At 35.4% G+C, this 11,722-nt stretch overlaps 1 protein-coding gene across 1 annotated transcript; it reads right to left on the reverse strand.

Annotated features, from left to right (window-relative positions):
• Positions 1–4,231: 4,231 nt before the first annotated feature.
• LOC107693252 (LIX1-like protein) lies at positions 4,232–11,416 on the reverse strand. The gene is made up of 8 exons (XM_016492562.1): positions 11,343–11,416; positions 11,194–11,231; positions 9,370–9,639; positions 7,330–7,493; positions 6,984–7,124; positions 5,818–5,913; positions 5,659–5,736; positions 4,232–4,773 (listed from the first exon to the last, which is right to left on the reverse strand). Exons 1-8 carry the CDS (start codon positions 11,414–11,416, stop codon positions 4,519–4,521), a joined length of 1,116 nt encoding a protein of 371 aa, XP_016348048.1. The 3' UTR covers positions 4,232–4,518.
• Between the last annotated feature and the right edge of the window lie 306 nt (positions 11,417–11,722).

Here is an 11,722-nt window from a genome sequence, read left to right on the forward strand (position 1 = left end):
AAGAACATCATACCAACAGTAAAATATGGTGGTGGTAGTGTGATGGTCTGGGGCTGTTTTGCTGCTTCAGGACCTGGAAGACTTGCTGTGATAAATGGAACCATGAATTCTGCTGTTTACCAAAAAATTCTGAAGGAGAATGTCCGGCCATCAGTTTGTGACCTCAAGCTCAAGCGCACTTGGGTTATGTAGCAGGACAATGATCCCAAACACACCAGCAAGTCCACCTCTGAATGGCTCAAGAAAAACTGAATTAAGGTTTTGGAGTGGCCAAGTCCAAGTCCAGGCTTAAATCTGATTAAGATGTTGTGGCATGACCTTAAACTGCTCGAAAACCCTCCAATGTGGCTGAATTAAAACAACTTTGCAAAGAAGAGTGGGCCAAAATTCCTTCACAGCGATGTGAGACTCATTGCGAGTTATCACAAACGCTTGATTGCAGTTGTTGCGGCAAAGGGTGGCACAACCAGTTATTAGATTTAGGGGGCAATTACTTTTTCACATAGTGCCAGGCAGGTTTATACACACACACACACACACACACACACACACACAAATACATACATACAGTATATGTGTGTATCTGTTTTAAGTCATCAATCATTTAAAGAGATCATAAAAAAATTCTTATTTGCAACTTGGCAAGACGACGTCACAATAATAATAGTCAGAAGAAATCATGTATTCTTAATTGCAAAACAGCACTATGATTGCCATTGCGTTTTTAATTTAGATCAGTTGTTTTCCTGCCGCTTACCTTGCATGCTGTTTGTGACAGATTCTGTATTCGACTCCAGGAAGATTTTAGATTTGTAAGATTCCAGCAGTTTTGAAGGACAAACCTTGATGATGCGACCGCCCACATGATTACTACAGACCTAACGATAGAAGATTAATGAATTTATTTATTTGGAAATATTAATCATAGCCACCAACCGTAACATAGCATAAATACTCTGTCAAAATTCACATATATTTCAGCACTTATGTCTCACAAACTGTCATTGCTTTCTTCTTCTGTGGGTTTGTCATTGCATTCCCCAAGCACATGAAATGCGATGGGATGTTACAGGACCCCTAGAAGGGTGGTTGTTTATTTTGCCTGACAAAAATATCAGAACGTCAATTTGTTTAACGAGTCGAATTTGCTTTAATACACCAATATAGTACAACACGCTTGTCTTCCAAATTGTTGCATTATATTATAAAAAAACAGACAAAAAAAAAATATATACAAATATTTATAAGTTACTCGGTTTCAAAATAAAAGAACTGGCTCAATAAAAGTCTCTTCTATAGCGGCTACATGTATTTACCGTGAAACATGTTTGACGTGGTTGTGTTTTTATAAAAAAAAAAAAGATTTACCTCCATGGACCACAGCCTGTGAAATGGGTAAGTTTTAAATTGCTTTATTGATTTGTAAAGAATATAAATCAACAAAACACTGGCTTTACTACGCATCAAAATCTTATAAAACATGTAAAATGGCAGACTACAAAACAAATCGAGAATGTATAAAATGTATTCACATGCACTGATTCAATTTCACTACCTTAAGTACTATTTGAAAAATAATTTTGGTAAACAAGAGAGTAAAAAACAGCAGGGAAAAGACCCAACAAATTGTATAAAATTATATGCAATGTATATGCAGTTTACATTTCAATACACTTTAGTGGCATATGATGGAATCATATGACAAAGTACAAACAAATACAAACAAATTACATTGAGAGAACACTCAGAAATTCTTTTCAGAATCGTGGTAATTACACTGAAAAAGAAATATTAATATAACTGCAAATTGTACTGTTAGTAATGGGCGTCTTTCCCAAAATGTTAATTGTCATTTCACAAAATACATGGTCTCAAATTAATAAATAATTTGTAGTGATCTTGCACATTATGAAAGTTTAAAGAAAGGGGGCTTTAGGTTTCAGTGATTCAGCTGCATTTCGACAATAAACTCTGTGGGTGCATAGTTTATTGAACTATACTTTCTTCTTATGTCATGTAAAGAACTGTAATACAGTCTGTCTGTCTATATTACCATTTTTATAATACCAGCCTATAAGCTTCCAGGGCTTTAAATTAATAATTAAGACAGTTCTGCAGTTAAAACTACTACAATGGAAAACAAATAATTACAATTAGCCCTTAAAAGTACATTTTCAGATCTGTTTGGCTAATGACAATCATTGATGTTTCTCGCCATGCACATCCTACATTAAGCATCATTGTGATGTTAGTATCAAGATTTAGCAGCTAGTCTTTTAAAAATCAGTTCAAGGAGAAAGCGGTGACACTTTGACGTTTCTTCTGATCTAAAATGATCTGAAAGGTAACTGACTGGTGACATCATATTGTAGCCCCTAATACTGAAACAAATGGCTGGGATAAAACATTAACAATTAAGTTTACAACATCACTTCACCCAGTAACACATTATGATCAGTTATAATACAGTTATTTATGATGATGGAATAAGAATGTGATTACATTTTAAAATATTTGATTGTATATTTATGATTTCAACTAATTTATAAGCATAGTACAGGCTATAAGGACCATTTTGAGTTGGGAAACCAACAAGTATCTATAAGACGCAATATATGGTTTTATTTCCTGTTGCACTGAATCAAGCAACCTATTGCAAAGCATTGCTCATCTTGAAGTAATAGTTCTCTCAAAAATGCAAATTTGCTTAGAATTTAATCACTCTCCAATCATCCAAGAAGTAGAAGAGCTTATTTCTTCATCAGAACAGATTTGGAGAAATGTAGCATTACGTCACTTGCTCACCAATGGATCCTCTGCAGTGAATGGGTGCCGTCAGAATGAGATTCAGAACAGCTGATAAAAACATCACAATAATCCACAAGTAATCCACACGACTCCGGTCCATCAATTACTGTCTTGTGAAGTGAAAAACTGCATGTTTGCAAGGAACAAATCCATCATTAAGGTGTTTTAACTATAAAATGTTGCTTCGGACCAAAATACGGGTCCATAATCCATAATAACACTTCCTCCAGAACAAAACAATTTCATCTCCTGTTGTCCTCTCATATGAAAAACCACTGGCATACTTATTTAGAACTGTTTTAAAATGTTATGGCTTGTAAACTGTGCTTGATTTGTGCATATTTCTCTCCTGATTCAGACGGGATGACTTTTTCACTGAAGAGACATCAATATGATGGACATTATAGATTATTTGTGGATTATTGTGATGCTTTTATCAGCTCTTTGGACTCTTTGTGACGGCACCCATTCACTGCAGAGGCTCCATTGGTGATGCTAAATTTCTCCAAATCTGTTCTGATATAGAAACAAACTCATCTACATCTTGAATAGCTTGAGGGTTAGTACATTATCAGCAAATTTTCATTTTTGGGTGAACTATTCCTTCAACACTAATCCAATCTGCACTTGTATGCGTATATGCTAATAAATGTTCACAAAAGCTTTCAGAAAGGAGGTAGAAATAAAGTGTTGCCTTGAGCATGATTGCTCTACAATCACAAAAGTAACAGAAGGCAATGTAATGAGTGCACAGATTCAGTTTTTCTATGTAAGAAGGCGGCTGGAGGAATCCTGTGCCAGGATTTCTCACCAGTGACAGTGTAAGAAAATCTGACCTTTGTATTATGAAAACATTGTGAGGTTGCTTCCTTAGCAAACATTTATGCTAAGGCAATTGGCTCTTGTGGAAAAGTTTAGTTAACTTAAAAGTACTGTATAAATGTGTGTTTACATAAACATACTTAAGATTAACATTACAAAGCAAAGGTTTGTATATTCCCCAAAAGCACGTGTAGCAAATAAATGAGCAAGGCTATTATGTGAATGTAAATGCAGACTATTGAAAACAACTGTATCACTGTGATCAATCTGTAGCTATAAAGGTGACTTGACCACACAACTGTATCTCCTAAGAAAAGCGAATAGGCAGTGATTTGGCGAATTAGCTTTAAAAAAAAGCAGCGCCCACATGTAATAGGATTCTGCAAAGAAGGCCTCAAAACGGATTTTCCCGACATATTAGCAGAGGTGTAAAGTATTGGAGTAAATGTAATTAGTTACTGTACTTGAGTATCTTTTCGGGTACTTTGTAGTTGTACTGAGTATCAAAGATACTAGCAACTTTTACTCTTTACTTCACTACATTTTTGAATGAGTATCTGTCAAGAAACAAGGCCTCAAAATCTTTACACCTCTGCATATTAGGTCCATGTGCCAGTACAGTCAACCGATAACACTGGAGGATAATACTAGTATAGTAATAATAGCAATATAGCGCTTAATTCTGTTCAAGTTTAAAATGCCTTACATGTTCAAATCAAAAAGACAGAAACGTATAATTCATCTTCGTTTTTGTCTGTGGAATTATTCAAAATGCTGATTCTTTGACTCCTCCTCACACACAAACACACAAGTTAAAAAAGACCGTTTTGAGTTTTGGAGTGCTATCTGGTACAATCATACGCCACGTCTGACACGTCTTCATACTCTTCAGCATGTGCAGGGCAGAGTTGTAGTGTTTGACCCACCTAGCTGCCCCACTGCCATTAGCAGAATGTCTTTCTTTTCTTTATAAAAGCGCAGCTCCCGTCCTGCCAGACGGGCCTCTTCCAGCTCGCGCACGGTGGCGGCCATCTCTCGATTGATGGTACCGGATAAAACGTGTTCTCGACTGACCCAGTCGGCGGCCATTTGTGTACGCATGTCATCGTCTAGCGCTCGGTGGGAGTAATGAGCAAGCACTTCCTGTTTACAAAAAAGGCTGATTGTTATACACACCATAGACAGGTCAGTGAAACATATTAATGGGTCAAATAAATATTTACAAGAAACTAACAAGGGAATAATAACAAATAAAAAAAGAAAAAAAAATAATATATATATATATATTTGTGCCAAAATGCAATTATATTTGAGTTTTCATGAACATTTTTGCCAGCGTTATTTTACTATTATTGAGATACTATTATAGTTATTTTTATAATATTTTCAATTCATTTTAGTTTTACTTTTTCCATTTTCATTTTAGTTAAAGTTTTAGCACTTGTTTGTGTTTTTGTCATTTTTATAAAAAATGTTTAATGTCTATATTTTTTAAATTCATTTTTATTTTAGTTTCAGTTATTATAGTATATCAAATTAAACTAAATACAAATTATCAGTCACCTTGGAAACTAGCTTTTTTTATTTTTGTATATTTTATTTATTTATTTTATATTTTATTAAACTTTTTTTTTTCAAGTAACTATTTATTTATTTATTGCATTTTGCAGCATCTCTCTGATCCTAAATCTGTTAGGGACAGTATAAAGTTTGGTAAACTTTCCCACATTTTACTTTTCATTACTTTCCTATTATTTGAAATAATAGTTTCTATGCTACTTCTTTCTTTTTATTTCACTGTGACTAGTCAGCCAAGTTTCTGAACTCAGAATAGTTGTTGTTGCCATGTAAACGTGGTCGATCATGTCAGAATAGTTTTAATGAATGGTATTTTTGGAGTGAGGAGGAAGTTTTGAGATCTGAAAGTTACAGCATGTTTTTACAAAGTGGAGTAAACTGTTTTATTTCAAAAGATGAAGGCACATATCACTCCTCATGTATTACTGAAAATAGTATATTTGTCTTTACCTGACGAGAGCATTGCCTTTCTCTCATGGCTTTCAGACTACCATTCCAATGGAGAAGCTGGAAAACTGTCATCAGTTCCTAAGAAAAAGGTTAAAAATTAAAATCCACATGTACAGTTACTCACAACTTTTCATATAGTCCAATAATGATCTCACTTACCTGGAACTCTAGCATAGACTTCCCCTTATTAGACTCTAACATGAACCGAAAAGCACCGATGCCTGTACTAGGGTTATCAGCTTCTTCTCTGTTTCCCTACAGTAAGTACAAATGAGTAAAGGTCAACAATGTCAACAATACACTGTTGTTCAAAGGTTCTGGGTTTGATTTGAGAGAAATTAGTTCTTTCATTCAGCAAGGATTGCATTGAATTGATCAAAAGTGACAGTAAAGGCATTTATATTTTTACAAAGCTTAAAGGGATAGTTCACCAAAAAAATGAAAATTCTGTCATTAATTACTCACCCTCATGTCGTTCCAAACCTGTAAGACCTTCGTTCATCTTCAGAACACAAATTAAGATATTTTGATGCATTCCGAGAGCTCTCTGACCTCCCATAGACAGCAAGGATCCTTAAACGATCAAGGCTCAGAAACGTAGCAAGGAGATCGGTAAAATAATGCATGTGACATCAGTGGTTCAACTGTAATGTTATAAAGCTACGAGAATAATTTTTGTGTGCAAAGAAAACAGAAATAATGACTTTATTCAACAATTTTTCAACCTATAGCGCCCGTTTGGAGAGTTTCACATACATAAACATGGTATGCAACGTATGTACGCAGATACGTTGTTTACGTTCAGATCAAAGCATAAACAATGTAAACAGAGTATCCGCGTACGGTGCTGCTGACATAGAACATAGGGTGACGCGGAGGAGACGAATTGTTGAATATAGTTGTTATTTTTGTTTTCTCTGCACACAAAAAGTATTCTCGTAGCTTCGTAAAATTACGATTGAACCACTGATGTCACATGGATTGTTTTAGCGATCTCCTTGCTACGTTTCTGAGCCTTGATCGTGGTAATTACATTGCTGTCTATGGGAGGTCAGAGAGCTCTCGGAATGCATCAAAAATATCTTAATTTGTGTTCGAACGAAGGTCTTACGGGTTTGGAATGACATGAGGATGAATAATTAATGACAGAATTTTCATTTTTGGGTAAACTATCCCTTTAAAAGCTTCAGTGCACATTCATTGTAACTGCATGGTCTTCCCCAGAAGAAATAAAAGAGTAAATGAAGCAAGAACTTAAATTTTTGGGTGATCTCTTAACTGGAACAAAAATCCACTCAAAAACTGAGATAACTGTGAGAACTCACATTAAAGGAGGCTAGAGCCTCACACACACTCTTCTCTATGAACTCATCTGTGATGCGTCGAGATGGATGCTCATTGAAAACAGAATTCATTAGGGCTATTTTGGCCGCGCTCCGTCTTGCTTCAGCTTTGGTCGGGCAGAACTGAGAAGATCAAAGATGCTATTTAACCACACTGTAATCGAATCCTGAAGATGCTCACAGAATTAATTTCCAAGAGATCCTCAAGAGAAAACATTAGGCAGAAAATATGCAGACACAGATGGCAACCAAAACACAATTATTTATTTCTGAAGATCTGAAGTTCCAAGACAAATGCATTGGAAAATGTAAAGAGAATATTGCTTGCCTGAAAACTCCCGAAGCAACTTCCCCCAGGGAGACTGACGTAGCAGATGTAAGGGGGGTTATTGGATGGGACCATCTCATAGACGACAAGAGCCCCATTCCTCAGGTCAGCACCTCGTGACTGCTTCATCTGCCAGAACTCCTGCAAGGCCTCCACGACATTCACTGTGGGAATAAGACCATCAGATCAGAGTATACAACACCATTCTAGTTTATTTTAAGACTCATGAGTTCAAATGTGGCTTGAAACACCAGCAGTCACATTTCACATATCATCAAACACCTGATATCATGCACTAATTCTTCAGTTTTGCTAATTCTATTCAAGTTGAAGAAACTTAAAGACCCTCGGTGGTGAAAATCAAGTTTTTAACTTTGTTTAATTGTCTGTCTGGTGTGTTTAATATGCCTAAAAAGAGTTCACCCAAAAGTGAAAATTCTGTCATCATTTACTCACGCTCAAGTTGTTCCAAACCTGACAATGGCTACTGGCAACTGTTCGGTTCAAAATATCTTCTTGTGTGTTCAACAGAAGAAAGCAGCTCATACATGTTTGGAACAATTTGATGAGCAATACTTTCACAAAACAAGTTCATAAATTCATCTTTCACTATGACTGTGTCAGTAAATGAAAAAGCACATGCTCACTGAATGGCTGATTTAAAGGAAGCTTGTTGTTGTGGAATTGCTTAGATACTAGTTTTTAACAGGAAATAAGGGTGGTGTATTTGGACAGGAGTAATGTGAAAATCATCACAGCCGCACGTAACACTCAAGCACAAATATATAAAGGTCTTTCTTCTGCAAATGAAAGCTAAGCTTCTTGGAGGTTGCATTCAGACGGTCTGAGGTGTCTAGGAGCTAGATTAAAACACTTAGCCTGCCTCTAAAGAACACTGGCAACAGTCTATCCGACAATAATCCATTTAATGTAATTAGGTCAGCATGTCGGGGCTCAATCGGAGTGCTCAAATCGAATGTTTATACACACCTACGGTGCTGCAAAATGCTGTCTAGTTAGGGATCTGCATGAGTGCATCTCATGAAGAACATGTCTGGGTAATATATTGAAAATCAAAAGAAAACAATATATTCCAAGAAAATTACACTTTTTTTTTTTTGCTCTGTGACATTTTCATAACAAAAGGCAGTGCCTTTCCTGTTTGTTGTTCTTGATGACTCTCATCTTAATTTAAATAATAAAAAATCTTAATGGTTCTAAATATAGGCTTTATACAAAATGTTTTTTTTCTAATCATTTTGGAATGAAATGAGATTCAAAACTCAGTTACTGCTGAGACACCGCCAGAGGTTATGTTTTATGAATTAAATTCCCTTTTTTACGCAAATTCGTGAGAAGTTTCAATACTCATTTCTGAATGTGTTTGCTTGAAATATCTTGCATGTGGGTCAATTAAGTGGCACATTTCTTGTCAAGATCTAGTCTATTAAATAATTCAAAAATACATAAAAAATGCCATTCATACAGAGGATGAGAATCTCTCCTATGATTATCAAGTTTTTAATTTCTGAATTAAAAATCATATTTTGGAGGGCTTAAAGTCAATGTGTATGTATATATATATTTATCATATATGTATATGATAAATCTTTGAAAAACATAGATAGATAGATAGATAGATAGATTACCGTATTTGTAATTTTTTAAGAAAGGGTAAGTTTAATTCAGTTCAAATTAAGTAACCTCAAGAAAACTTAATGATATTCATTATTCAAAAACTAATTTGTGAAAATAAAGATTTGTACTCTCATGTGTTTAATGTGCATGTGATATTTTATTTTACTTGTTATATGATGCTTAAACTACTTTTTAAATACTGCCATTTTGATAGTGATTAAATAAAAAAAACCCTAAAATGTATAAAATTGAATATAAAAAACAATTTGAATACACGTTGAATACATTTCTAATCACTTTTAACATTTACATTTTAATTGTTTTCAAAAATATATATTATTTTTTTTATCATTGCCCCTTATGCTCTCATGTGCAAAACATGTCCATGTTCACCCCACATACCCCTGCCGTATCCTTGCGTGTGTTTGGCAAAGCTCCGGACCACCGCGTCCACTGCCTCTCTCAGAACCGCCGGGTTGCTAGGATTGGACAGACCCAGACCCGCCGACATGTCTACCGAACCGAACCCGCTGCCCATGATACCGGACCCGAGGCTGTGGAGCTGGAGGGGCGGCGGTGGTGGCGGCGGCCCCGGGGAGGCAGACACCGAGACGTGGGAACCCTGAGCCGTGGAAAGAGGTGATGCAAAAGAAACCAACACAAAGGGAACGACTGCCAGAAACGATTGCAAAGCCGATTAAAGATGCATATGACAAACATAAAAGTGTTTCTCGAAGGTATGAGCTTTGTTAAGCTGATTGGGCAAAAATGTTATTTACTGTTTGGGGCGTAAAACTGCCATAGGGAGGAAAAAGGAGCAGCATATGCTTGTGTTTGACCAATAGATGGATTCACGCTGTGTGACGTGGCACGTCCGGCCAAACCTTCCCAAATGCACAAATCTCTCTGTAACCAAATCAATCTAAACATTGCCGTTTTCAAATATTTGCTGTACATGTTTATGCATATTTGTGTAGCCTAAATAAAGCCCACTTTACAAATCTCACACGAACAAAGATACTAAAATAGAAAACTAGAGCCATTGAGAACAGCTACTACTAAACATGACAAGATGGTCTACTTCTTAGGGCAAGAGACCACAGATGAATAGATACAAATATTAACTAATTGATAACACCACTTCCCCAGTTGATTAATCACAGCACATAAAGACAATTTTTTGTAGGCCTATACACGTTTTGTAAAAGGATGTTTGAATATGCAAATTCTGCACTATCAAATTAAAAATGCACTTTTTTTTAATCTTCCGTAATAAAAAAAAAATCTGCATTTTTGATGTCTCATAAAGGCCTCATTGTTTTATAGAAATAAAGACCTGCACTTTTTCTAGAGTTCAGAATAGCATAAGCATTGGATGAAGCGAATTGTTTCATTTTGCTGAACTAGATGAGATTTGGATATGCATTTTAATGCTCCATAAATATAAATAAAAAAAATAGCTACTTCCAAACAAGAGGCAAAAAAATCTAATAAAATAAAATAATAAATAAATAAATGTTCACCATTTTGAGAAAACTGCCTTTAAAGATATGTATTGTAACTGAAATGTAAAGATGCAAATGGATGCAATAGGCTAGATGTGCAATAAAATAAACACTTACATTTTTTTTCTACTAGTCTGAAGAAAGACGTTATGAAAGTAAAACAGATTAAAATCTTAACATTTTTTCATGTGTGCACAAATGTGTGTTTTTGCCTAGTGTCTTGTAGCCTATATGCAACAACAGCAATAGCCTACAACATATCTGATATTCAGCTGTTGAGTCTGGTTACAGTAACAAAACGTGCCATGATAATAATATGTTGTTATTGTTTTGTCAAGTATTTTGGAATAGCATTGGAGTTGGAGGAGTGACCTATGAATTAATAATTTGTTTTTGATTGTTACGGGTGTTAAATGACAGCTCTGGCATCGATTGAATCAGCAGGTTCTCTCTCTTTTTAATTTGATGTATATATTATACATGTTTATACATGTATAATATGAATCCTCTGTGACAATAGCACTCTTTGTACTTGATGTAAATTTGCACTGGCCACATGTTTATGTGATCCATTAAAAATGAGTCAGTTGCTTCCTTCTAATCTTTCATGTTTCTCTGTTTAAGCCTGTGAGTGTGTTGCCATTTTTTCTTTCATTCCCTTGGAGCACTACTGATGAAAATTTGTGTTGAGCTAAAGTCTCAAGGGTGATCATATGTCTACCATCTCCTTCTGCATGGTTTATAACAAGCTGCTCTTTGCTGTCAAAGAAGTAAGATTGAAATATAAAACTGGCAAGGGCTCTGGAAAGTTCACTGAAAGTATGCACAAAGAAACGGCACAAAGCACTTGAAATGAGCTGCAGTGATTACTCATCGTTCTGTGGTTCCTCAATGATCCAGTTGCCTGCATTGAAAAAGTTCCCTCTGTAATGGCAGTAGAACATTCTGGAAGTCTTATGGTCACCATATGCTAAAAAGGAGCACTACTGAGGAGACCTAGCTGAATGTTGCTGTTATGAATAGAAGATCCAGACATAATACAATATATAGAACAAATAATACAATATTAATGTTTTTGACAGTAGTGACCCTAAAAATTATTCAGACACTTAAGCTACACCTAAAATTCGTATTAGGCTAGTTTATTAGGCCTTCGTTTATTTATTAGTTTATTAATTCATAGTTTAATTAGTTAGGACAAATATCAACCAGTGGTATTTGTTCTGAAAACAAATGATGCACCCTTTGAT

Source organism: Sinocyclocheilus anshuiensis, unplaced genomic scaffold (genome assembly GCF_001515605.1).
Source record: "Sinocyclocheilus anshuiensis isolate Anshui unplaced genomic scaffold, SAMN03320099.WGS_v1.1 scaffold566, whole genome shotgun sequence".
Classification (NCBI taxonomy): domain Eukaryota; kingdom Metazoa; phylum Chordata; class Actinopteri; order Cypriniformes; family Cyprinidae; genus Sinocyclocheilus; species Sinocyclocheilus anshuiensis.